This window comes from Venturia canescens, chromosome 4 (assembly GCF_019457755.1).
Source record: "Venturia canescens isolate UGA chromosome 4, ASM1945775v1, whole genome shotgun sequence".
NCBI lineage: Eukaryota > Metazoa > Arthropoda > Insecta > Hymenoptera > Ichneumonidae > Venturia > Venturia canescens.
Genome location: NC_057424.1, coordinates 21,363,705 through 21,391,613, shown reverse-complemented (window position 1 = coordinate 21,391,613; position 27,909 = coordinate 21,363,705). Strand labels below are relative to the sequence as shown.

General features: G+C 36.8%; 4 protein-coding genes across 5 annotated transcripts in view; 2 read left to right on the top strand and 2 right to left on the bottom strand.

The window, feature by feature from the left end:
- The window catches only part of LOC122409698 (neuroligin-4, X-linked-like), a 103,061-nt gene extending 89,796 nt beyond the window's left edge, over positions 1-13,265 (bottom strand). Inside the window, exons 1-2 of the mRNA XM_043417431.1 lie at positions 13,172-13,265; positions 12,892-13,039 (exon numbers count right to left, since the gene is read on the bottom strand). The gene's annotated coding sequence lies outside the window, so the exon portion shown is untranslated. The remainder of the gene's footprint in view (positions 1-12,891; positions 13,040-13,171) is intronic.
- Positions 9,832-11,469, top strand: RpL35A (ribosomal protein L35A). Of its 2 annotated transcripts, none has more exons than XM_043417459.1 (4): positions 9,832-9,854; positions 10,286-10,548; positions 10,830-10,988; positions 11,389-11,469. In XM_043417459.1, the coding sequence occupies exons 2-4, from the start codon at positions 10,288-10,290 to the stop codon at positions 11,410-11,412; spliced, it is 444 nt and encodes a 147-aa protein (XP_043273394.1). In that variant the 5' UTR covers positions 9,832-9,854; positions 10,286-10,287; the 3' UTR covers positions 11,413-11,469. The 2 variants fall into 2 exon arrangements, with proteins under 2 accessions (XP_043273394.1, XP_043273393.1); XM_043417458.1 differs by lacking the exon at positions 9,832-9,854 and adding an exon at positions 9,856-9,879.
- A 12-nt stretch (positions 13,266-13,277) lies between the features above and the next one.
- Positions 13,278-16,186, top strand: LOC122409707 (SPRY domain-containing protein 7). The gene is made up of 4 exons (XM_043417456.1): positions 13,278-13,411; positions 14,153-14,430; positions 14,555-14,657; positions 14,891-16,186. The coding sequence occupies exons 1-4, from the start codon at positions 13,306-13,308 to the stop codon at positions 14,986-14,988; spliced, it is 585 nt and encodes a 194-aa protein (XP_043273391.1). The 5' UTR covers positions 13,278-13,305; the 3' UTR covers positions 14,989-16,186.
- Positions 15,667-26,789, bottom strand: Hs6st (heparan sulfate 6-O-sulfotransferase). Its single transcript, XM_043417441.1, has 4 exons — positions 25,999-26,789; positions 23,625-24,028; positions 23,291-23,470; positions 15,667-21,939 (listed from the first exon to the last, which is right to left on the bottom strand). Exons 1-4 carry the CDS (start codon positions 26,468-26,470, stop codon positions 21,622-21,624), a joined length of 1,374 nt encoding a protein of 457 aa, XP_043273376.1. The 5' UTR covers positions 26,471-26,789; the 3' UTR covers positions 15,667-21,621.
- Positions 26,790-27,909: the final 1,120 nt, after the last annotated feature.

Genomic DNA, 27,909 nt, shown 5'->3' with positions numbered 1-27,909 from the left:
GGAAAAAATTCAAGACGATTGCCTTACTAGTAATAAAGTTATATTACGTTGAAGATTGAACGAAATTGGTAACGGCACTCACATTTGTTTATTTCGGCATTTTGTTTCTTCTTGAACACACTTTCCTTGATCCATTTCCCGTTGTGTTTTCCCATACCACTCTCTAATGCGATTTTTTACATAAAAAAACTATAGTATTTGAGCCAAGGACGAATAAAATTTGGGATTCGCAGTCAGTGATGGATCCCCGTTTAATTAATGGCTTGTAATTTCATTCGCCAAAAAATGAGTTGAAAAAAATTATTCACAATTTCGTATTAATAACTCTGACATTAATTTAGAGTGATAATATCTTTGATTAAGAAGCAAAAATCGACCCAATTTAGACACCCATAATGGGCATGATCTACCTTAAAGTGTTCGCATAGGATAAGATCGATTCTTCAGTCTCTGGCTGTACGTACTTGAGTGTTTTATTCGCATCCTCGCGGAACCGCAGAAGCCATTGGACCTCCGAATAACTGAAATAGCCGAAAAAATTTTGCCAAGCTTCAGAACTTATGTGTGATCCAATTTTTAGACGACGATTATTACTCGAATGTCAAGTTTGAAGTAATACTCGAGCAAGAGGGCACTTGACGTTTCCTTTCATCCTGTGCTTGACCAGCAGAAGCGTCACTTCCCGTTTTCCAACGTCCCAACACACTGGGCAAAAAGTGGTTCGCCAGTAGGTGAAAGAGCACGGTCAAATGAGGTCAAGCCTCATGGCGCGAATATCGGAAATTCTTGGCCAAAGAACATTCGAGATCCATCGAAAAGTTCTCCCATCTCACATTAACCAAAAAAGCTTTTTATCAATCGTACAAAAAAGTTTATGCGTTCTCACTTGGCAGAATGATGTGGCTCATAGAGCGTGTAATACCCCCATAAAAAGTACGATCAGCGGCGAGCCGAGGCAGGAACCAATAACAAAAGATGCCAACGCTCGCTAAGGCCGGCGGTTCGCTACTCGTGAGATCAACCCCTTGTTTCGAGCTTATTAATGTCGACGATAACTCTCCCACCCGAAAGGGTCCACGCGGCTACTCTTTTTCAACGCGAACCTACAAAATCCTCATGTCGTAAAAAAAATTACGGTAATAAATGAACCTCTATCGTTGTCCAGGCAATTCCGCTTATTCCGGCCTCCGCATTTCGGCGATTATTTTACTTTCAACAGTTGAAAATGCTCCGAGTAATTCAAGCTTCTCCGTTGAACTTCAACGCTACCTTCGGCATTAGCTATTCTGTATATAACTTGATTGAATGGTAAATTTTGTTAGCCGAAACATCATTCGACCGATCTTCAACAAACCATTCTCATACGATAATGTTCGATAATAACTCTCTGGACTCTGGTTAGCGATGATTAATGAAAATGGGACTATTGAACGAGCCGGATACTATGCTTGTTGGGACTTTTGAAGAACCGAGTCGGAATATCCTTCCTTTGAAAATCACATCCGGAAGAAGCGAGCAGGAGGCAGCACGTTTAATTGATTCAACTAGCAAGCGATTCCAGTTCAATGGAATTTAAATCCATTCACAATAAGCTCGCGTCGGTTTCAATGGTATCTGGCGAGGAAGCGAACCGATCCTTTTTCTCGATGGAGTAAAAGGGGGTTATGGATAGCGAAGCGGAACGGGCGGGGGGATGGTACACACATCGGATAACGGATGTGGGGGGTGAACTATGAAACAGTCGAAAGGACGGTCAAAGGGGGTTCCAAGTGGGTTGAGCTTGCGGTAAGTCCGTACGGTTGTTTCCCAGCGAGCTATCCTAAATCGAAGCAGCTACAAGCCTCATCGGGCGGGGATCAAATGTTGGAATGACTAAAATTTCGAACAGCTAAAATCTCGAGTTTATAAACTTCGAATGATAATATGGAGACAGGTAGATTCGAGTAGAGCTTTGAATGCCGAACATAAATAAAGCAGAAACTGCAAGGTTCGAAGGACGTTTATATCGAAAATAGAATGTAACAATCGCCCATAGGACGATGACTAAAATATCGATTTTTCGAAAATTCGACTATCACTCTTTCGATTCATAAATTACTACGGTCGCCATTTTGACTTTCGCCTTTTCAAGCCATCGCTATTCTGCATATCTAAGTTTTATAGACTCGAAAAATTCACTTTCGATTTTTTGCTACTCTATATTCTGGTCTGTCTGTAAAACAATTACTCTCCATTTTGAATTCGAAAATATGAACTTTTGACATTCAGATGGTCTGTTGCATTCGAAATGAAAACTTTGGAAATATATATTTTCGAATAAATACGAGAATTCAAAGAAGAAATTTTTGATTAAACACGCAATCTGCTGAATAGTCGATCAGTCGATCGGGAATAAGAATTTCGAATTACTTATTTTTCTCCAAACTGATATCACAACTTTAAAAATTTCGAAATATCGACCATTCTACAATTCAGTTATTCGACATATTGAGCCCCACCCGCCTCATCTGAGAAAGGTTGCCACGGGGACAAAACGATTCGGATAATTTCCGATAGAGCAAAATAGCGAAAACAGAGCAGCCCGAAAATGCTAAAAATGGGGATTGGGAGCTCGAAAAATTGGTGCACGCTTAGGTCACGGTGAAAATGTCAATGGTTGGGGTACGGATTATTCATGTCGCTTACGGTTAGTACTCGGGTAACACAGGCCCAACCTTATATCGAGTTTACTAAGTTCGGTTAATCCGATAACGAGCTTGGGCGTCGATTCAGGGCAGCGAAGGTCCCCAGAGCGTCAAGAGGATGATAGCGAGTCTGTTCCAATAGAGCGGAGTGAAATTTTCCTGAAACGCGAGCAAGGGAAGAAACAAAAGATGGGGAGGGAGAGAGAAAGTGCGGCAGCGAAAGAAGAGAGATAACGAACGAAGTAAGGAGGGAATAGCGGCGCGGAGTATTGGCGGCGCAACGAAACTCCGCATGAACAGGACACTGGTTAAACTTTGTTGGAGTACGGCAGAGCTCAACCGCTTCCTCGTTCACCCGGCGGGCCCGCACGCTCCTCTCGGTCCATCAATTCGCCTCGGTTAAGCAGTTAATCAAGTTGCTCGTTGGAATCAGCTAACCATTCGACCCCGCCGCCGCTGCGCCGCGGCCTAACTCAACTCTTCTTTTTTTCTTCCTCTTTTTCTTCTTTCTTCTTTCGCCCTGCTGCTGGCTCATTTGCATATACGTCTCGACACCCACGAATCTCTGCCGCGCGGCTCTCCTGCGATATTTATTCCGTGCCCAGGAGTAGTAAAAGACACAATAGACTAAGGCCGACGTCCTTTGCACGCTCCGTTGCAAAAGGCCAAGTGAAAGAAAATAAAATCAGCGAATTCACAACCGAACTAAATTACTGGCAATTCTCTTTTATCGCTTCCATTCGTCCTAACTACCTAGTAAATAACGAACAAAGCGAGTTTCACTATTTACTGAATTTGTTGCGGTTTTTGACAATAACTCTGATTGCTCCGTCACAGAATAATCACATTCTCTACTGCTATTGTACTTGAGTGTTGAACTCGTTCTAATGGAGAACAGGGCTTCACTGTTTACGGATGAATCAATGATTACGCAGCCGTCATAATCCAAGGCTAAAGTAACATGCGGAAGCATTTTATTTCTATCTTTATCGATAACAGGTTTATGAAGGAAAATACGTCATAAAATAGAGCGTGCATAAATTCGGGAAACTTGGAATAATCGATCTTTGGAAAAGCGCAAGGTAATGAAAACATCGTCCGACGTGAGTTGCTCATAAAACCTTCTCGTTATGGAAGCATTGTTGCTGAATCCTCTCGAAAGAGGATCCCCGTCAAACTTTAGAGATAAACATAGCGTTCGAAAATAGCGTCAGCTCGAGTCGAATCGTCAATCGTTAAACGCCAAAGCACTATGCAGATTTGTCGCTCGTTATTGACAGACAAATTTGCATATTCAGCCCATCGTCACTCAAATAACCGATCGATTAACGGTACAATTGCTACGAATGGAAATGGACATGCAATAAGAGAAAGAGCGAGCGAGAGGGAAACTGAGCGAAACCTTCGACGTTTCTCTGGAAACTCGAACTGCTCGGTACACACGTTAGTATATACGTGCGCACATTCGACGAGGTTATCTCCTCAACAAACCTCAAAGGATACGCCGCTCTTACTCTTCTCGTATGCAGGTCCTCCGTGCCCGGAGGCCCTGGAATTCTCCCTCTGCACAACCAACTATCAAATTTTTAGAGTAGAAAATTTTCTTGAAAATTTTTATCATCCTCGATGAAATGATACGTTGAGTTATCCACCATTTTATAAGTTCCAACGCATCGCCAACGTGAAACCATAGCGAATGTGTCATTCATCGGTAAAGTAAGTTTGGAGGGAGGAAAAAAACGTTTAAGGTAGAACATGCCCGCAGGATCGTATTTTAAGGGTGTCTAAATTGGGTCGATTTTTGCTTCTTAATCAAAGATATTATCACTCTAAATTAATGTCAGAGTTATTAATACGAAATTGTGAATAATTTTTTTCAACTCATTTTTTGGCGAATGAAATTACAAGCGATTAATTGAACGGGGATCCATTACTGACTGAACCCCAAATTTTGTTCATCCTTGGCTAAAATACTAGAGTTTTTTATGTAAAAAATCGCATTAGAGAGTGGCATGGGAAAAGACAGCGGGAAATGGATGAAGAAGAAGTGTTAAGGAGTTTCGGTACAGAAGTCTAAATATTAAGAAATTGATGAAATTTGGTGATAATGTTCTTCAACGTCAAGTGCGAAAACACAATTTTTTTCAAAATTTTCTTCTACTTAGTTATCGAGTAATTACGCATTGAAGCAGATTTCTTATGCCCGGAATATATGGAAACGCTATGCTTGTATACACGTGAACTTTAGTGATAAATTACTCGATAACTGTGTATAGAAGAAAAATCTTAAAAAATTTGTATTGTCAAATTTGGCACTAAAGAATATGTTCGCCAAATTTTATAAAATTCTGAACTTTTTGAAATTTTTTATGTTTTTAGCATGGTTTAGCATGGCAACATTGAATCGCCTGTACCGAAACTCATTAACCCTACACCTCATGTGCCTTTTTTCATATCCTCAACCTCATGACCGGGGTTTGAACGCACCCCACTCTTTTTCTGCTTATAAATCCGGTCCTACGATGCTAAACTGACTTTATCCTACACCATTTTCTTCGTTTTTTTATAACGAAAAGAATGATGTACGATAAAACTAATTTCAATTGAATTTATATATAAAAAAATCCGTCGATAATCAGTCGATAATGTCGCTTGTTAGGACGGGAGCGTAGTTTGAAGTTCGCGTGGGGTGTGCTCACACCCCAGTCATGCGTTCTAGGGTTAATAAAAAGGCAGAAGGTTATGACAGGAATGGGCCAAGCCAAGAAGAAACAAGCAAATTTTGCCGAAATAAGGAAATGTGAGGTTATACGAGTGCCCGTTACCAATTTCTTTCAGTCTTTAACGTAATACATCTTTATTACTAGTAAGACAATCGTCTCGAATTTTTTCCCCAGATCTTAATTATTATTGTGTACTTTTTCTTAAACTTCGTGCGAATCGTTCTTTCGTTTTATGGAAAAATGGACAATTTTTTACGCATGGTCCCTGTGAATTTTTCTTCATATTTAAAACACGTTTATCTAAATAACCAATGAGACGAACCCTTTAAAATTTGATTTCAACGAAAGCTTTTCTCCTCAATTATATCGATCACCAATATTTCTCAACAAATAAAAAGCAAAAAGCAATTTGTGAAAATGTCGTATAAGTTCCGAGCCTCGGTTCGCAGTTGTGGCTTCAATTGGAACAAGAATTTATAGATTAAATTGGATACGAGATATTGATTGAGTCCAAACATCAGATTTATAGAACACACGATTGTGAGAGATAGTCTTTCGCCTTATCAGAGTTTATAGGATCTTGCACAATATTACACAAAGTATCGTAACTGCGGTCATGAAATCATCCGTCACGCTCATGGATGTTTTTCAATTCACCATTCCCTATCGTAATTCGAGTGTATGATTATAAAGTTGCAATTTGTTTGTACACGATATCGGTTTCTCGAAAAAATACCAAATTTGATCTATAATCATAAAGTTGAAATGGGTGAACAGAAAATGTGTCTTTGGCTACTTGACTGACGAAAAATATCCCACTTTGGTAACTCGAGCGATTGGAATCAAGCCTGAGGAGCCATTTTCACTGAGGAGAAGCCCATGAAAAACGTGGTGCTTTTTTGGAATTATTTTTGTCAGCTTTACGATACGAACTTTTTTCGACTATTCGAAATTTGAACAAAAAACAGGAAAGTGCGAATTAAGATCGTAGTCCAGAACGAGACATTTTTTATCATCGATTCCAGTAAAAACACAAACGGGTTCATGAAAGAAAGTTATTCATTACGATTTTCTTGTTTATTTTTTTTTTTGCGAGTATTTTTGTGAATAAAGTATTCGTTGAATCTTTGATTTTTAGTCTAGAATTCGAAATGCACTGAACATGAGATCGTTGTTTCGAAATCTGCTTGGGTCTCTTTCGGAACGAGTCAATCTGTGAAATTACCGTGGCAGTAGTTTGAACGTGGTGATAAAAAAAGTAGATCATCGAACGAGCTTTGAATCAAAGTCGAAAGTTTACGAGAAAAGGAGGAAAGAGAAGTAATTAAATGAACCGAAGGATTTGTATCAGCGAATTAAACTGGCTTCGTAAATGGAACGATATAATGGGATGGCGAACAGCGACGATACCGACGCTCGAAGATCCCGATTTCCTTTGAGCTGAGATCGGATGAGTCGTGAAAAGCTTCGAGATTGGGGCCGATGATTGAGCCGATAACGTGATGGGGCGTGGGAAAAATCGGTAGGAAAACGACTCTCCTCTTAAGCAAGATACCTAATAGTGTAGGGTTCAAAAGGATTGTCCACCGGTGCTGCTTGCTCGAGGTCTGGCAGGCTGCGATTTTCATCCCCGCCAGGCCGCTTCATATCGATGAAATTGCGGAAAATCGAGGCAATGGGAATATTCGAAGAAGTACTCAAGGATCGATAAGCTGAACTCGTTACGCCGTACCATCGCTGCAGCGCTTATAATTAGCTCGATTTTCATCCCCCAGTCACTCCATCACACTTCATTCAAGATCTTTGTTTTCGTGTAATTTTATAATCAGAAATTTGTCTCTTATAATTTTTCCATGACATCGACGATAAAGTTGTCGGACAGCCTGCTCCATCGTCCAATTCTCATTCGTCAAAGCCTCGCATGTGCTTCAAGTACATATTACATTTTATCGCGTACATAGCAAATTGTACAGTATTTACTTGCTGCCCGATCCAGATGGACGTGCATGGCCTGGCGATTTAACGGTCTGGATGACCCAGATCAGGAAGAGAAGCTCTCTCGATCTAGATACAAGCGTTTATTGCAATTTAGCGCGTGCTCACACATCAAATTAAGCCCCGTCGGTGCGATGGCGAAAGCCACGTTGGTGCACGAGCGCTGCACTCGCTAATCCCAAAAAAACCCTCTCAACTCCATACCTAAAAGCCCCCCATTCGCGCACCGTGGCTAACGAAAATATTTGCTTCTGGAATTGGCCTGGAAAGGGATATCGAGGATAAATTTTTTTTTAATCTACACCTCCACCGATGTACACCGAACGAACCGACGAGCCTGGCGATTCGAATTACTACTGCGTGACTCTAAATTATTCACCGACCTCGGTTCTACCCAAAAAATTTATCGAATGCAATCCCGTGCGATTCGCAGATCCAACAGAAATTCATTTCGTTCGAACATTACCGACACTTTTTCTGAAAACTTAACCTCCCAAACTTTGTGAAAAATAATGAGAAAAGTCAAAAGTTTCGTTAAGGGGGTCACCCCGTGTGGCAGCCTAATTTTTTACAGTTTTTTCGCGATTTTTTTGCAGCGAGGAAAAAAACAAGGACTTTTAAAATTTTAAGGGTTTATTTGTTAGTACTCCAACTCTGTGACAGAATTTTTTCGTTCTAATATCTCGCGTAGAGTTGGTGTAAAACTAAAAGATTAAAAAACCAAAGAGCTTTTTGATTTGTGAAACAGTGGCTGTGTCCCCTGAACGAAAATCTTTCAATTTTTAATATTTCTGCTTTACAAGTCAAATCGCTCTTTGGTTTTACGATCTCAGATCGACCGATCCCCCGGAATCGTGGAGACCATGGAGACGCATAGTTTCAGAGTTAAAAAGACACGTAGTATCAGAGTTAAAAAATTCTATCATGGAGTTGAAATGCGAATAAATAAACCCTTCAAATTTCAAAAGTCCATCTTTTTTTTCCACGCCGAAAAAAAATCGCGAAAAAAACCTTCAAAATCCGGCTGCCACGCGGGGTGACCCGCTTAAATTATGAAAAATAATGGTAGTTCGACGACCAATGTTTGGTAAGTCAATAGCAAAAAATTCCAATGATATTAGAGGAGGCAAAAGAACGTGGAAAATGATACAGCTTCGAACATGTTCGGGAAAATAATTAATGGTGAGAAAAATCAAATCGAAATAGGGCAGAAATCTCAGGGCGGGGCAGGACTTTCGAAGGAAAATTCATTTGCTAAAGTATCGTTGAATAATTTCTGCAGAAATTCTCAAAACTGTGCACCTTTAATTAATCCGAATATTCTACACTCCCAGTACTTTGTGGGAGCGTTTACGTACGCGAATACAGCGACCCAGGCAAAATCGTAAGGCGATGTAAAGTGTATCGCTCCAAAGTGAATTATCCTCTTTCAGTTAACTGAGCGACGATCCACTTTTGATGCGTCATCGGCAAAATTTTCGGGTTTAATGAAATTATTGGATTTTACTCTAGCAGTTGCCGAACTCGACGTCACTGATCAAAGGGAAACCATCTAACCGAACATTGATAAAGATACCTGTAAACCTGAAAACCTCTATTCGATTGGATGCACCCTTAAAATGCTAGAGTACAAGGCTAAATTATAATAAAATCATGTTGATGGGTTCTATCTATATTGAAATATGATTGTGATCTAGAGTAAGTGGGAATTAAGCACAGTTCCTTAAAGATCAATACTTTTGAGAGTCCTGAAAAACTTGTGCAGTTTCATCTCAACTTTGTTCGATGAAATTAGAAAAAGAATTTTAGGGATAGTTATTACGTGAATGAAAAATTTTATTTATACGTTGAAAATCTCATTTTTCATGTTGAAAAAAGATTTTCTTAAAAAAAGTTGAAAGAATGTTATTCGTACTATTCGAAAATGTACGAATTAGTATTTCAAAATTGAAAACTAACAATTTGTGCACAGAAGCTAAAAAACCGAGTCTCTTGTTGAAATAATTAAGGGAAAATTGTTCAATGAATTTTCTCAAAAGCTTCATTTCTGTCAACTTGATTTTTTTTAAATATTCTTTGGATCTGAAGTATTTGGAGAATAATGAATGCAATACGAGTTTTATGAAGTTTCCAATTGGAGATATTCAAAAACATGATTCCATGCAAATTGGACCGAAAAAATTTCGTCCATTTTTTGATCAGTAATATTTTGAGTATCAAGTTTGACTAGAATGTCTTGTAACAATAATTTTTGATCGACGAAAATTTTTGAAAGAGTGGAAAAAAAAATTTGACAAAACGGAGCGCTCGAAATATTCAAGTTGCGCGGTAAACTTCAGTTGTTCAGGCTCAGAAACGGAAGAAACTAGTGAACGAATTCGCCGACAGAGGGAACCACATTATCCGCAAGCGTTGCAGTTTCCTTCTTCTTTTAATCCGCGGTACACATCCGGTACGTTCGTTACTTCTACATCGCGGTATAAAATTACGAATATTTCGTATATTAATAAGAAAATATCAAAAATAAAAGTACAGTCGAATAGTACATATTCTCAATTATACTGTGGAGAAAAAATTTATGGTGGATTTGTTGTTTTTTCCGATGATTCTGACGGATAACCAAGTGGTGTCTCCGGACAGTGAAATCGTGTTGTTCGTTAGATGATCAATGAAAAATTTCTAATTATTAAGCGTTATTATTTTGAATGTTTGAACAATTAGCAATGTTACTGATGAAAGAATCATTAATCAAAGTTTTTTTTGTTCTTATGGAAAACCTACGAAAAACTACTGCCGTGTCTCGATGTTTCGAACATAACCTATGAAATCTGGATGTCTTGTGAAAAATACGAATACTGACGTTTTCTTTCCTTGTCTTTGAAGGAATGGCAGATTCGGCCCCGACATCCAAACCCAAGCCTACCAAGGCGGTCAAAAAACCAAAGGAGAAACCGACCGAGCCGGTTCCCCTTAAAAAGAGACCTTTCAAAAGGCATGGACGTCTCTATGCCAAAGCTATCTTTACTGGCTACAAACGTGGTCTCCGTAACCAACACGAACACACCGCTCTTCTCAAAGTTGAAGGCACCAGAGTGAAACAAGACTCAGAATTTTATGTTGGCAAACGCTGCGTCTATGTTTACAAGGTAATTGTGCACCAAAATCATTCTATACAACCACAAAAATATTTACCAGAACCTTTTCTCTGACAGTTATGATACATGAATTTGACTCAAATTTCCATAGCAAGGGTTCAACCAGTAGTTGTCTTATAAAACGATTCCAAAAAGCCCAGCATAAAGCCAATGATCCAAATGTAAATGAAGTTTTTCAAGAAAAATCAATAGAAAATAAAAATATAACTACCAATGTAAATCAAATTGGTATCATTTAACTCGGTATATTTAAAATTCAATAATGCTTGTAGGCAAAGAACAAGACCCCTGTTCCCGGCAAAACAACGAAAAAGACAAAGGTTCGGGCAATCTGGGGAAAGGTGACTCGCTCGCATGGTACCAGTGGTTCCGTAAGAGCGAAATTCAAGAGAAATTTACCAGCTAAGGCCATGGGACATCGTATCAGAATTGTAAGTTTAATATTTGCTCTTGAACATCGAAATTATGACAAAATGAAACTCACGTTCCACATAACAATTTCAATCCAAACACCTTTGAGCTTCTTTATATTTAGCCATTCATGAGATTTGGCATTCTTAAAACAACAACAGAAAGTTACTTTCCAGACAATTTGCCAATAATAAAACCTTGAATTTCTGCATCATTGAAAAAACTGATGATAATTCTAAGTGTAAAAAATATTTCTGCGTCCTTCTTTTTATACGTTCAAACTACAAAACTGTTGAGGCTAAAACAAATTTTCGGAGGTATTGAATTTCGACAATGCCATTGAATCTGCTATTAAAAAACTCGATAATATTCAATTTTATACAGAGATAACTAATGCATTATTTCAACTTTGTGTTTCAGATGTTGTATCCAAGCCGCGTGTAAAAACCATCTCGTACACTGTAAACAAATAAAAGCCATTTTTGGTACAAAAAATCTAAATATCTGATCGACCTACATAATTTTCCTTCAAAAATCCTCAGTCACGCAAGTATGACGATGTGGAAATTTCTACTGCAGACATTTGTGGTTTGGCTCAACACCGTTGCTCCAAAATATTGTGCAATTTTAATATTCACGAATACTTCAGCGCGTTTTAGCGGAAATCACCGTTCTGCCTCAGAGCACGTATGGTTATCAATTGCCTGATATCGATAAGGCCTCAGGGTGTTTTCCGCTCGTTTGGGTAGCCTCCCTTCTCCCCCCTCTACAATACCAATTACTAGCAAACGAGTCGGTATATATACTCGAATTAATGAAAATTTTTGCCGGGAAATTCGTCTGAATATTTTTAAATCACTACTCAAAGCAACGTCCGTGATATTCTGTAGTTCGCAATTTAACAAAGACTTTGAAGATTTAATTACACGAATTGAACCAATTTCTAATAATGGTTAATCTGAGAGTTTATTAACGAATTATTCACCGAAAGTGATAAATGTTCATCCAGTATTCAGAATTAACGATTCACTAAATAAGTCTCTGGCCAAGCCAATACTTGGTTAGGTGACTGCTTTCTTATTTTTCTCAGGAGTCAAGAGTGGAGTGGCTTGAAATTTTAGAGGAATTAACCCGACCCTTAAGCCTCTCAAATAAATTTAGAAGTGATTTCTATTGTGATTGTCCAATGAATCAAAAACTTTTTATTATTTCTACTGAAATACGGTAGGAGCCGAATAAACGGAAAATAAAACGCGAAAAAGCGTTCTGAACCAACCGCGATGAACGTGCATTTAGTGTACAGTTTTGCGATCTCTTCAATTATGGTGCAATCAACGAGGCTAATACACTTGAACTTTTGAACTTGTTCAATTATTGTGTTAAAAGCTGTTTCCTGAATTTCTGATGGCTCCAAGCAACTACACGCAGTAAAAATATAACTGGCTCCAATAAATCGGTCGAATATTCCAGTTTCCCTTGGCACTAGGCCAAAGGTTATACAATATCGTATTCAAAAAGCGTAACTATGAATATTACTCTAGGCGATTAGGCACAAGAATAATACAGTGGAAGGGAAAGTAGGGTTAATGTGATGGGATCGGTTCGTTACGTGTAAACGCGGAAGGGTGTATGCAAGAATGATAAAAACAGAGAAATTCTAGATTATTCGTTCTCTGACGACAGGATGGTGGGTTTGTTGACAGACCGATGCACCAAATTTATACTTATTATCGCAATGCTATCTCAATAATGAAGTAGTGTAAACAAATAAACAAAGTGCTCCCATTATACGAGCCTTGATGACAAATGGCGTAAGAAATTCGTTATGAAGTTTTCTAACATTCACGTCGCGTTTTCGCTTCCGTGTAATAAACACGATTGCGATGTGCCGTAACATAATAAACGAAAAAATATGCCACGCACCTCTAAATAAGAGCTTCCATACGTGGATATGACTCCATTCTCAACTAAAATCAATCATTCAAATTGCGATGGCTCCAGAATTGGATTTGGCGGGTGTAGAAGAAGCCATGCTGATCGCAGCTGCACCAACACGCACACGCGTGTGCCCCTGGTACGCATGGCCAGAAAAATAATACGCGATTGACGCCAAGTGCCGCGTCAATGTTCCACCACGGATTATATTTTCTATGTCCGTACTATTCTTACAAAACTAGAATATCCCGGTTATTTATTTACTTACGTCGACAAGAAGATGTGTCCTGAAAATAGTGTCGTTTAGATATGATCCATTGAAAATCACTGTTATCGTAGTTCGTTTCACGACTCTGTGTGTGCAACGACGAATTATTTTGAGATCGAAAAAACTCAAAGATTATGATGTTTTGCTGTTTGAGAAATTGTTTCGATGGCCTAGGATTCACAGCAACTCCTTCACAACATGTTGTTCCAAATCCCATAGCCCTCGATACTTCGCACATGGGTAATGGACTTTCTGCTTTTATACGGTTAACATATATAACATAAAATCAGTTTACATCTGTTCAACTTGATTTGTATATAACCTTATTCGATCGAAGTGGTTTAAAAGCACAGTGCTTTTCGAACTGTCAAATACACCGTCACAACAATTGTACTGTAATATTCCCCATTATCAATTGTTTCATTCTCTGAAAAACAAAGCATTCAGAATAAAATAGAATATGCCAGAAGTTTGAGAAAGTAACCAAACTGTGAAAATAATTCAGAGAATTAACTTTTTGGAAATTTCAACCAACGCACAATTGATATTTTTTTCATTCTTTGTGTGCTGAGCTCACATTTCTTTCATCTCCGCACAAATATTTCTAAACAATGTTTCAATAAATATTGTTATGAAAAATGCTATGGTCAATAATTAATTTCAATCAATAATAAAAGTATTTATAAAAATGCAGGTATAAATGGAATATATTAGGAATGATTGATAGTAACAAAGAATTTCACATTACTTGCATTTACTTATGAATTTTGTTTTATTTGAATTTCTATAAGTGACTTGAAACGAGCTTGAGCATTTATTGCAAAAATGTAGAAGTAGCTTGTGTTGCTTAGCTCAAATTTTCATGCTTGAATGGGAGTAAGCATTATCAATATTAAGGTACAAATAAATGTTGAATCTTAGTTTGAACGATTTGAATTAAAATCTTAAACCCTAAAGAAATGTAAATAAAACATTTATTAGGTCATGAGGTTGTAATCGTCATGAATGGTTCGAGAGTATGCGGTCAAGGTGGGGCCTTAACGAATGTACCGCTAGCACAAAGTAAGAGCTATTTTGAGGTAAAAATACGTCAAGATGGCATATGGGGTGTTGGCTTAGCAACTCGGGCGAGTGACTTGAATAATGCTATTGGTGGAATGGATGCGGAAAGTTGGGCTCTCAACTCGGACGGTATAGTCAGGCATAATCAGCAAGAACTCCACAAGCTTCAGAATTTGGCTCAGGAAGGGGACATCATTGTGAGTGTTGTCAATTTTCATATAGATAAGAAATTGAGTGATTTGAAAATATACTAACTGGTCTTTAACAAATGCAAACTTTCTGTGGAATTCTATTTGATTTTTTTTGTATTTCGGTTTCCAGGGAGTTTCTTACGATCACATTGAACTGAATTTTTACATAAACGGAAAGTCTTTGGATGCACCGTTGATGGGTATCAAGGGCACTGTATATCCAGTACTCTATGGTTTGTATATATTTATACATGGTTACTTATATATTTAAACAATCATCTTTTTTGTTTACTGCCAAAAAAAGTTATTTTGCTTACCAAATGTAAAACGTTTTAGAGCAAGTGATTTAAATACAATTGAATTATGAGAAAGGAACATGATTTTCTGAAAGAAACCCAACTAAACTCAGTGGAAATTGGGTATAAAACGTAACAAAAACTAAATTCCTACTTTCTCTTCATTTCAGTGGATGATGGAGCCATATTGGATTTAATACTTCAAGATTTTACACATCCGCCACCAGCAGGCTTTGAAAAAATAATGGTAGAGCAATCATTGCTCTAACAAATTTCGTATAACGATTCTACGGCAATTATCCAGTTATCGAAACGGACATTGACGACCATCAAAATTCATATTCGAGAAAAAAAAGGAAAAAAACGATACAACAAAACCATAAATTAGATTCACCGAGTGTGAACGCCGCGGAGTATGCGGGCAAGATTCCATTGTTGACATAATAGAATTCTTACACACATAGAGATATATTTAGACGTTGAGAAATGAAACAAATAAATAAGAATTTACGGTACAATTCATGGATTGTGTGTATCTCCATCCATTACATTTTGATTCTCTCCAGAGTTCACTAAAACAAGTCATTTGTTATACCCTTTCTTTATTTCCATCATCTACAGTGGGGGGAAGAAAGCGTTTGCGAAATTCGATTTTTTAAATAACCGTACATAAAAACACAAAAAACCATCCCATTTTTTTTCGGGTTACTCCAATCCAATTTTCGCTTCCAGATTTCAATGCTATCTCGAAATGGAAAGGTTCTTATCCATAAATCTTCATCAAAAAAATGTTCATAAAGACAGTCTGTATTTTGAACAATCGAATGAAAAAAAACTGCGAAAATATTTTTCCGTTGTTGAATAGTTACTCTAATGAAACGCGACGCCCAAATACATCATTGCATACCCTCTCTATGTTTAGTGGAGAAAGAACATAAACTGTAACTTATCGAGAATTCTCAGGTTTTATTAAAAGTTTTACACAATCATTATTACGAAGGATCAGTACAACTCTGTTTCCATTTATATTACAATAACTGCATATTTTTTCTTATACATATATATATATATATATATATATATATATTTATATTTGTATGTATATATGCGATGAATTTCTAATCTTAAATACATGTGTGTGTATATACGCTACATAGGTGTGTGAGTGTGTGTGTGTGTGTGTTCCATAGTTATCAGACTACTGTCTATACAACACTGTTGTGATGTACATACACATGACATATGCATTTTGTTCGCTGTTCACTTCCGTAATATATCTCAATTATTTATTTATAATGATTAACTTATTGCGCTAATGGTATAATATGTACACTGGCTTAAGCAAGGTACCGAAGAGGCATTAGGCCAATCTCGTTCGCTTAACTAGGCTAGCGTCATGGCTGGTTCGTTGAGAAATCTTTTTTCTGTATGACTCGTTCGACATAATAAAAAAAATTCGTCCACGATTAGACATTTAAAGCTAATTTATATAATGGGCTTCGAAACACGGCTACCAGCCGGTCCGCATCGCGTTTAGTTTCGTTTCTTTTGCTTTTCATTTATTTAATCATGTTTTTTTTCTCTCGTTTTTCAATCAACTGTACAATCAATAGTTATCCAAATAATCAACAACATTTTTATATATATTTGTGAATATATCTATATATTTATATATAGATGTATTTTTATAAAATATTTGTGTGTACGCGTGTCTGTGTATAAAAAAGGGCGCTACAACGTCAAGACTCATCGCTGAATTGTTCATTTATTTTCAATCTTAGCATTCGTTTCGCACCCTGATAAATCAAAGCGCTTTTTTTATCGGGATTAATTCTGGAACTGAGTACGATGAAAAATCTCTTCGGCTCGATCAATCGGCTCCAGAATTGCAGAGGAAAACGAGAAAGTGAGTTTTTCGGATTTTCGTAATTGGAAGTGTAGATAAATAATTTTGTTTCAAAGAGAGATAAATTTTTGTTAAACACATTTGAAAAATTTCTGTAGCCGATTGGTCGTAATTGTCGTTACGTGGGGGAATCTTTCCTGTACTAAATATCAAATTTCTCTTAAGTAAAAACCGCACAAATTTACAATTTTTGTCTCGTTTTGATAAAAAAAAAAAAGAAAATTTTTATTGGAACTCATAAAGTATGTCACTTTATGAAAATTGATGATGATGATGACGAAAATGAGTGTTTTAAACTAATGTCAGAATTTTCATAGCAAACGTTTTGAAGAATAATTTCGATGGCAAACGTGTCAAAAAATAATTGGTTTTTTAACTACTTCACTACATGCCGCGAGAGACGAAAAGCTTTCGAAAAAATTGACGATGCTTAGGATTCCCTTTGTTCAAAGACGATGCCGCAGGAAAATAATTGGTGAAACGAAACAAACATACTTTGCACGTAAGCATTTTTTTCATGCAGCAAGCTGTACAAGTGCTCGTTGAAACGAAGTGTATCTTTGGTCCTTAAAGTTATCATTATGAACGTGTCACTGTTAAACCTACAAAATCTAGTTTTTTTCTTCTATTTTACCTATCATGCCTGATGACTTATCGAACGACCTGATTCAATGAATTAATTGATTTTTTTTTCAATCAATTAAAACCATTCCTCCGTGCCAGAGCATTTCGAAGCATGGATTTAAAAATGGATATTCCTGCATGTACTCACTGATTCATTATCGTCTTATCAAAGTGACCTACGAAAGCTCCGATCACGTGTATGAAAAATTTACTCCATACAGTAGAATTTTTAGGACTTCACCATTTTTCCTTTTTCTTATTATTGCTGGGAATAAATCTATTGTCGTTTCAATTTTTGTTTCGAATTCCTCTTGTTTCAACATCAACTGCATTGGGAATCTGCGTTTTATCGCAAAACAAGGTGACGTAAGGATCATTTTAATATACGAATAAAAAAACCCGTGCGAAACTGACATCTGACAATGAAAATACCGTAGGCCACGCGTTTGGAAAAAAAAACTCGATTTTTCACAAATCACAATCGAATGGCAGACGATTTTTTTCCAAGTTAACAATAACAGCTGAGTTTTGGTCTCAATTCTGTAATTACAAGAACCATTTTTTGATCGATCGTGCGTGAAATTCCAGATTTTCTAACTTCGGTATATATTACAATACATTACGTTTCATGACTGGATGATATGAGATAATTATTGTGGTAACCCATCGTGTCGAGTCTTATTGCACTTGACATGTTCATGTTGTTCAATACTATATTAACCATTGATTATTAAATCTATGAGAGCTTTACTGTGATCGTACGTTTCATTGCTCTCTTCTAAATTTTCATTCGCTCCAACATTATATGGAATAATTATTCTACGTATAAACATTAAAATGGCAAAACAGTCGATGATTTTTTTGCGCGTTCGTCTTGAGTTTGTATATGTGTTTGTCGGTAAATTTAGCATGCACCTGCAGAGGACGTTTTATATTACTATATATCACTGTTAACTTCGTCGAGTGAGGATACTATGTTATATTATCTTTCATTAAAGTCAATGATCCGATAAAAATTTGGTATTTACGTTTAATCGTATAGCATACTAAGAAGTTTTTCGACTCCGGTCTAAGGAATCCTTCAACTCGAAACAGTATCCATTCATACAACAAGAAAAAACACCAAAAAATTAATTCAAGATTCGATTTTTTTCACTTTTATTTCATTCAAGTATTTGAAGAACTAAGTAACAATTGCTAATACTCAAAATAAAAGTTCTTCAAGCACAGTGATCGACAGATTCTGAACTCCCACTAATGGATTTTCTTTATCGGTAAAAACCACGAATACTTCATTTTTCCTCCCAATTTCATAATCATAGCCAATAATTTTCCTTCCGATTGTGATTAATATTCATATTTGTATGTACACGTTGCAGAAATATTACTGACAGGGGCGTGCCACTTAAAATTGTATTGTTTGATGCTAATAAATGTAAAATTCTTTCGTATAAAGAAAAAAACAGTTTCACGTCGATATCAAATCGAAAATACTGCCACATTAACAAATCAGCATTCGCAATTCCGTACGTGATATTTCTCGAGACGACGTTAATGAGCATCTCTGTTATGACGGAGAAAAAAAAATAATACGCATCGACTATTTCGTTATTTTTTTATCATAGTACGATAAGCTTAATAACTGTTATGCATTGAACGTTATTTATCTCTGACTTATCGGAATAAAGCGAATCTCCAATAAATTTAATCGAATGATATGAAAAATGCACGCACCCTCGAATAATATACTTCGATCATAATAAAATGTCTCAAAAAGAATCAATATGAGATTTCACAACTTTTTTTTATTTATTTCGTTTCATCGTTATTTGCGATAAACAAAGTTAGGAAGTATCGCAACATTAATAACTAACCAAGAAACCTGTTCTTCAAATACTTTCAAAATTGTTGCCTCTACTGACGTTCGTTCATTCATCGTGAGAGGATCTCTGTATGGCAGATGAACATCATCCTCTCTAATATTATTTGCGCACGAGCCAGCTAATTACGAATCTTTTTATATTTCGAACTTTATTACTAAATCGAATAATATTACGTTGTAAAATAATTCAAAAAAATCATCCATGAAAAATATTTGCTCTCGATAATTATTTACAATATGATTGAACGCGATGAAATAAATTTGCGAATGAAACGATGAAGAATAATGAAATAGAGCAAAGTGCGAATGCGTAATCGATTCGACAGCATCAGTGCTTTGACTTAGCTGCAGTGGACTTGTCGCGTATAAGCTAAATTCACGTCTACTCTACGATATTTACTATTTATTTTCGAGACACACGGTGTCGAATTCTTTAATCCGACTACTTTCAATATTTCGCCATAAATAACGAGTGAAAATCATCGCTGGTTCTATTAAAATTCACTCATCTTTGCCTCTCAGTGTATAATATATTGATATATTTATATATGTATTAAAACACGATTTATATACGACTAAAATGCGTGTTTTTAATGACAAAGACCGTGGCAGGAGAGAGAGGAAGCAGAAAAAAGTATGATACAAGTTTGATAATAACACAGAAATCATGTCAACAGTCTCGTCATAAAAAAACGCGAATTTTTAAATATTTCGTAAAAATAATTGATTGTTATATCCGAGTGTGATTTTAAACACGAAAGTTTATCGCGTTCACCGAGACAATTGGCAATTGAACACACACGTTTCCCCGCTATTAACACTTAAAAACTACAGAGATCGATATGAGTTAGGGGTCGTCTTATAAAACGTTGGTTTTTTTGTATATTTTTCTTTTTTTTCATTCAAGATAGCTGCCCACGAACAAAGATATGTGACGACTGACGATCTGACGGGCAGTAATTTTTGTAATTTATATCCGCACGAGAAAGGAATTTTGCTATCGCATTCATCTTATTTTCAACTCAGCTTCACTAGAGAAAAATTCTCCATAAAAAGAAGAAGATTTTAAATTAGATACATTTTACTTTACGAGCCAAAAATCTTATTTCTCTAAAGATTTATGTTATGAGGAGTATACAAATGAGAATTCGAAAAGAAAAGGAGTAGAAATTCTCTTGCATTGCAAGCAATGCAAGATTCGAAATAGTAATGATTGAAAAATTTCATGTAGAAAATAATAGTCGTTTTCATTATTCACACAATCTTCAATATTTTATGGAGAATTATTGTCGAGCTTTATTTTCGTTCCGACTATGATGAGTTTTTTCGTTACGTTATCGTTTGCTTTCTCGATTGGTTATAGAGTTTTCGTTCAGGCTCAGATTCATCCCTCCCTTACTCTCTTCATTCAACGCTCTCTCCCATCATTCTTGAGTGCAGATCGATTGGATATGACAGGGGCAATAGTCCGCAAACTCTCACAAGTAACGTATTGTTCTTGAATAAAACGTTTTTCGTATGTGCGTGTTTCTGACCAATGATCCCATTGAACTCTTTTCTAGGTCCTGCCTCTGTCAATCGAAAGTGTCGCGGATACATAGGAAACGCGATTACGTCTCAATTGTAGTTAACTTTTCTTTCTCTCTCTCCCTTCTCTCTCTCTCTCTATCTTTTCTTTCTTTCTTCCCTTGTATTTAATGTGACGTCGAAAAAAACTCAACTTACGCGTATAAATTACACTAACTGCTGTCGTTAGAAACGAAGATATGTAAGCTGTGTATGTGTATACGGAAGAACTTTTTCAGACCATAATCTATATACATTCGTATATGAAGGTGTATGATTATTACTTCCTCGAAATGTGAGAAAAAAACAAACTCCGATTTCATGTTACATTTGACGAAAGACTAGCTGAAAGAAAAGCGATTGCATTTACGTACAATCGTTAAAAAAAAAAATAGATCTCGTAAAAATGAATGGAATTTGTCCTTCGACGTGCTCGGAAAACCAGAAGAACGTTTTTACAGTGGAAGAAAAATGAACAAAAAATGAATATGTTTCACGCTAATATGTTGCAAGGTTTCGACGAGCGTTATAAAATTATTGTACAACAGTATACACGTAGTACTTTCATACTGGATAGCTTGGATGGCTGTTTTGCGACAGAACCGAGAACCGAACGATATCTTCTGACGTTGAAAGTCTCTTTGGTTATTTTGCTTGTTTTGTATTGAATTTTTTGGAACGACAAAAAATTAGCATGTCGTGAACTTTCGATTGCGTTCCAACGAGTAGGCGTAACACGTCGCGCTATTTTTGTAACGAGGAAGTTCGCGGACTCTGGCAACGGCGTGTCGTGGACACGCGCTCGCGGTATTCAATGTAATTTCCACTTTCTTCGTATGAAAAAAACGTAAACGAAGAATAATCAGCGAGCCTCAACGTTACGGGATTGATATACGTGAAAACTCGTAAAATAAGTTTTCTCATCACTTCCCATCGGTCGTATCCTCGATGACGGAATCCCAATTGAATTCCATGGCACTCTGACGCGATGGTAACTCACCGAGATGCTCAAATCGTTGCTCAAATTGAAGATCCCGATCTCGCAGTCTGTGGAACCTCTGGAACATTAGATTTTTTGCAAAATCATAAAGCTCCAAGTCCAACCTGTTCAAGTGCTGTACTCGCTCCAATTGTTCAGGACTCAAGGTCGCCATCGTTGCTGCACTCAGTGTCGCGTTGTGTTGTTCGAAACCGACCGCAAAACGCATATCGAATGTTTCCTCGAACGTGTATTGCCCAATCTGCCAAAAAAAATGTTCATTCGGTCACTAATCACAAGAAATATCTATTGAACAATTATTTTCATACATTATGTTTCATTTTAAAAATTTTTTAATATTCTGACTAATTTACGTAACTAAAAAGCGCAGCTTTGACTCGTGCGTGATGGAAAATCATTTGTTTGCGTTTTTCGTGTCAACCAGTATAAACTAATAATTATCGGATTTTTCTCCTAGGATCCAGAAATGTCTGAGAATCGGATCTACCGGATGTTTTTATTGTCATAAATATTTCGTAGGAATATTGTTTTTAAGTGACCAATGACACGTTGAGAAGCATCTTTCATAATTGACGTCCTAAAATTAAGCGATCATTCGGTCTCTGATGTGTGACATAGCGCACCTTTCACTTTTCCTCAACTGTACTATTTTAGTCTCGAGCAAGATATGTGACCTCAATAGCTCTCCTTTTTCAACATGGCTTCCAGTTTCATGAATAAAATCATCGTTAAGGTTGATGCTCCTGCATCAAATTCCATATATAGTCTTACGGAAATAAAAAAGTATTTGATGTGATCAAGTCATTAAAGTGACAAAATAATGGAAAAAATATTTTGTCTTTTGTTTCTATTGGAACAGAACGACAGGTTTTCATTCTCTTGTTTTTCTGGATCCAAAAATAGAAGCTGAGTATCAATAACGAAACGAATGCTTTACTAACAGCTTTCCGTTATTTATAACGTTCCTCGGAATTCTCCTTATTATCGATTTTACAAAAGATCCCAGTCATTTTCGAACCAAAGGTATTTTCAAGCCTGTCAAAGCTCTTTCTCTCTCTTTTTTAAAATACAGAAACAGAGTCGTGATAAATCAGTCGTGGGATGCTGGCAATATAGCGTTCTCGCCACGGACGTATAATTAACTTTATGCAATAAAGAAAAATATCTGACAGTCAATTTGTTTCTCTGAGATTTAGTACATAATGAGATTGAAGAGCCTTGAATTTCCTCCGCCCAATGGGAAATTCATAGCTAAACGTCTTGACCAGAAAGCTAATTCACCGAACTCGATAAGTTTCACGAGCAATAAATTTCCATGGATATTTTCTCCAAGGTACACGAGTTGAAAAAGAAAAGTATGCCTGCGCGTCGATAAACAATGGATAGTCTGGAAGCGCGGAGAGATAAAGAGAAGGAAAGAGGGCGAGAGGAAAAGTGCGCATTTTCGATGCTCTTAGACGGTAGAAGCGCGGAGGAGCTCTCATAAATATTTACACGCTTGTACGAGGTGTCCATACTTTCGAGCTCCTGCATATTGAACAGCGGACAAGAGGCGTCGAAGACGCGCGTAAATGCAACACTCAACGACTTACTTTTTGGTACTCCGTGAGCATGAAGAATGGCAGAAATTGTAAATTGTTTTTGGCGCTTGCTAACATGAGATGATCTCTGTCCGAACTCGTCAGGGAAGAATTGTAGCAACCAATGAGGGTGAGATCGGCCAACATTCTCGTTTGACGATTGCTTGCGAGATTATACGGGCAGTCCATAAACTATTGAGAAAAAAATTATCTTAGCATTGTAAATGAATTATGGAAAGTTGCATCCGATTATAAAAATCATTGGAAAGCAACGGCTCTCATTTTTTATAGTTGCAACATCTTTTATTCATACAGTATTCACAGTTCATAAAAGTCGTAGGCTTACCTCTTCGAGAGTAACTCCTTTCCAGTGTGAGCCAGAATAGCACTGTGGAATTGTGGCCTGAGTACCTCCACACCAGTGTCTGGCTCCTCGCCATGTAGCACCTCGTTGAACGTGCCTGAATTCGGACAAATATCGGGCTACAGGATCTCTTATAATGGTGACGTAAAAATATCGCCTTTTCGGTTCTTCTCCTTCAATTTTATTGAGCTCAGAATCAACGCATCCAGTCAATTCTGTCCAATCAGCGTGTAATCCACATTTCCATCCTGTCGAGTATCGTGAGAATAACCAATTCTCGTTACGATTCGGTCGAAAACAGAAACAACGTTTACGCCTACGTTGACAGGAGCAAGGTCGTTGGAGATCCAAATCACGAACTAAGTGCTTGCCGAACAGTGTACCACCTGTAATCATACATTTCATCAACGTTTTTACATTTTTACCGAAAATTACATTATTCTCATGATAATTTTAATATAGTTCAATAATTCAAAAAATACTATTGACTTTCGTTATTTCTTATTTTAAAATTGAGATTTACTCCATTTTTTCTAATCTTTTCAATATCATTGTTTTTTCAATATATACTGTTATGTGAATTCCGGTTTACAATAAAATTTGTCACAAAACATATTTTTGAAAAAATTTGGATTTTTTTGAGAATTAATCTTTTCTTAAAAGCCTACTCAATATGGGAAGTAGAACATCTACATTTTCAGTTTGACAAAAATTGATGCGCATTCATTTTCTCCTGAGAAGTGTTTTCAAAAAAGACAACCAAAAATGGAATTTTCAAACACGAGCAACGCAATAAGTCTGCAATATATGTTTCCTGTTTATCAGAAAGGAAAAAACAGAAAAGCAAAAACAAAGCAAGAAGGGCAGACAGCGATGGTTATTTTACATTGTTAGATTATTGTATAAAACCGTTGTGCCAAGTTCTTATACACGGTTTTACCACAGGATCAATAATGGGGTGAAAAAGAATTGGATAAAATAGCAAAAGAAAAGATAATCATAAAAAAAAAAAATGAAAAACAGGAGAGCATCAATGGTTTTAGAATATTTTGTTAAACTGTAAAGAAAATACTTTTCTTCTTTAGTTATTTTCCCATTTGTTTAAAAAATGTTTTTTACCGCGCTTTTGATGCAGATATCAGCAAAATATAAACTCGTCGAATTGATTAATTACTACTAATTAGAATATCAAAGAGCACCGCAGCAAACTTTTTTTCCAGCACACCCATGGATTTCCATAATTTGTAATTACAATTCGAAGAGTGAATGGAGAATATGCTCACTCCACTTTTCCAAAGTCAACGGTTTCTTATCACATTCAGTTGAGTTATGAATTTTCACAAATGCAAATGTGTAGTATTGGAAAGATAAATTCTGAGACATTCAGGATTTTCAATAACTCCCCATGTCATATTAATTAAGGAGTGTGCATAACACTTGCAATACTATAAAGTTTGCAATCTCTACCTAAAGTAGACATAATATATTCAGCATGCATATGAGAGGGATACAATATTCTCAGATTGATTTATGAAACAAAATTACTTTGTAGGTATTTGTTTTTATAAAAAAAAAATATTTTGGGAGGTAGCTCTCACTCGCTAACTCCACTGTCAGCGAACTTTGCATTTATTAAAAAAAAAAAATTCTTGAATCATTACAATATAGAAACCATGATGGATTATTTGCAAGATTGATCATTGCAAAATTTAATTGTCTTCATGCATATCGTTCGGGACTAAAATTCCTAAACAATTGCTAACTCGAACATAAGAATGCTTACATTGACAATGGTGCAGCACCTTACACACCTTACACAGTATTTTGTTTATCAAACCCTCTCCTATGCAGAATACAATCAACTTGCATTGCTAGCTATTTTTGGTAACATGAATATTATTACAACAAAAAACCACACAAAAGAGGTCTTTTCACTGTCCAGACTTGGATAAAAAAAATTCTAGATTTACTAACAACGTAACATGTTTTGTTTGGGTCATGGTATCCAAAGTTGACGATTGCCTTGAAAGCGAGCCAAGAATTTGTGGTTATCTAATAATTAGCTCATGTATTTTTATTTGGAATTTAACAAATTTTTAATTTTCATTTACTGAGAATACGTTGTGGTGAAATAATTTTCTATTTTGTTTAGTGTAACTGGTGTGGATGTACTACACCATGTTCTAAATGTAAATTTTGTCTAATAATAGACCTAAGCTATGATGTCACGAGTCATTTGTTTTTTTTTTTTCGTTTAAATTCCACTGTGTAATTTCAAACAGAATTTTAGTGCGCATTCCAACAATACGAATGTTGATAGCATGCGAAAAAAATTGTGCTATATTAGCAGACTAACCAGTTTTTTGTATGTGAAGAAAAACCATGACATCGTGAGCGTTAATGTCAAATTGGAAGGTGTCATTCGCAAAGAGGTCGTCGTATCCGAGACTTCCTTGTACATTGGAGACTTTGGTAGACTGATGAATGATCGAGAGTGAATTCTTGTCGACGAGTTCGAGGACGGTGGCAGAGCTCAGAAGCCCGGATGTACCGGCTGCGAGGCCTTCGCTTATTCTCGCGGATTCCTTGAGATCGCGGTTGGTGAGAGCACACACGTGATCGGGACAAAAGTAACCGACGTAAACGATGCCTGCAAGCGCTAATATAATGCAAATACCAACGAAACCGCGTAATCTCGTCCTGCGGGAACTCCGGGTCTCCATGTTAGAAAATAATCTACCAGCAGTACTACCCTCCGTTGCGAAGGCCGACGCCGGCAGCAAGACCACCAGCTCGTTTGTCACGTTACCGTTGGCACGTCTACCCATTTCTATCCATGCTCCTTTTGCTCGTTCTTTTTTCCTCTGAACTTCTATTCCTCGCAAACTGTTTAACCGAGCTCCCAGCTCGCTCGTTTATCCCTCCACAGTCCCATCAAAACAATGCCTCGCTCTAATCTCCGTCACGTTAATTCTCCTCTCTTTATTCTTGTGTTTCTTCTTCCCCCCCAGTTTGTTGTTCCTTCGACTTTCGCCTTGGTCACTCGCGCTCCCAATATGCCTGTACCAGCTGTACCCTTTGAGAAATAACAATCGACTGCGACGACTGCGTGATTCGTGTATTCGGGAACGCCAGAACGCCACTACGGGATCGGGGATACTATACTATATACTATCCTTTCACAGCGCCACTGTCGTCTTCATGACTCACGTAGTACGTACATTTTCCATTCGAGGATATACAGTCAAGCTCAAAAGTATCTGAAGTGATGATTTTTTTTGAAAAACGTTTTTACATAATTGTTAAAAAATGTTATTTCATTATAATTTTGATACCTCGTATATATAAAGATGGTCTATAAAACTTCGGTCACGCTGTTTCTAAGACTTTTGTCATTGCGATGAGAAAATATTGGAGTTATTTTGATTAGAGGTGTTTTATTTTTCAATCTGCGTGAATTTTTAATTTATACAATTTATTTTTATTCTAAAAATGTACACGCGTTGAAACGAGGAGCGAATGAATAATGAGGTTGACTTTTTTCAGATGAAAAACGTTTTTTTCCATGTCTGGCTTTTCAACGAACTGTATGATCAAGAATATACACGATGGGTTCGTTTTTATGCATTCTTCATATTCGATATGAAAAATTGACACCCCGGAGGGAAATATTTGGCCCCAATCTGAAATAGACTGATTTCATCGTTGTACCAAAATCCATTATTCGGAAACAAGTATTGGTGACGATGATTCCAAACGAATGTGAAATTCCCTTAAATACCGATCAATGGTTATACCATCCGTCGATATTTGACCCCTAGTTCCAAACTGTATCGGGCATATGGCTCCATAAAGAGGAAAATGTTACACACGATAGCCGTTATACGGCGCTAGTGTACAGTTAAAATGGGCGTTTGAAACATTTCGAGGACTCAATTTTTTCAACGCATCGTACTGAAGAAAATTGATAACTGTTATATTTCGATAAACCGTGGCAAGCAGAGCGTCACAGAAGAAAGCTTTTCAAGTTTGAGAGTGAGAAAGCACACGAACGAATGTAGATTCCTCAAGAATTTTCGATAAAATATTCCTCCAAAATAGGCATCGCGTCTTTGTGAGCTTACTCGCCAAATAGCGTCCAAAATTGCTCTCGAAATTGAAAAGATTTCAAGTCCTCTCAACACTTTTCATGAATATTTGAGAGTTGTTCAAAGGAACTCGGCAATCTGTGAAAAAACATTTAAATCGTAGTAATTCGGAAACATCG

Coding starts and splice junctions, on each gene's coding strand:
- LOC122409707 (XM_043417456.1), top strand. CDS start 13,306: ATGATGTTTTGCTGTTTGAGAAATTGTTTCGATGGCCTAGGATTCACA. Junction 14,431..14,554: donor CTCAGGAAGGGGACATCATT/GTGAGTGTTGTC, acceptor TTCGGTTTCCAG/GGAGTTTCTTACGATCACAT. Junction 14,658..14,890: donor TGTATATCCAGTACTCTATG/GTTTGTATATAT, acceptor TCTTCATTTCAG/TGGATGATGGAGCCATATTG.
- RpL35A (XM_043417459.1), top strand. CDS start 10,288: ATGGCAGATTCGGCCCCGACATCCAAACCCAAGCCTACCAAGGCGGTC. Junction 10,549..10,829: donor GCTGCGTCTATGTTTACAAG/GTAATTGTGCAC, acceptor TAATGCTTGTAG/GCAAAGAACAAGACCCCTGT. Junction 10,989..11,388: donor TGGGACATCGTATCAGAATT/GTAAGTTTAATA, acceptor TTTGTGTTTCAG/ATGTTGTATCCAAGCCGCGT.
- Hs6st (XM_043417441.1), bottom strand. CDS start 26,470: ATGGGTAGACGTGCCAACGGTAACGTGACAAACGAGCTGGTGGTCTTG. Junction 24,029..25,998: donor TCTTCACATACAAAAAACTG/GTTAGTCTGCTA, acceptor GTATGATTACAG/GTGGTACACTGTTCGGCAAG. Junction 21,940..23,290: donor TGCTCACGGAGTACCAAAAA/GTAAGTCGTTGA, acceptor TTTTTTTGGCAG/ATTGGGCAATACACGTTCGA.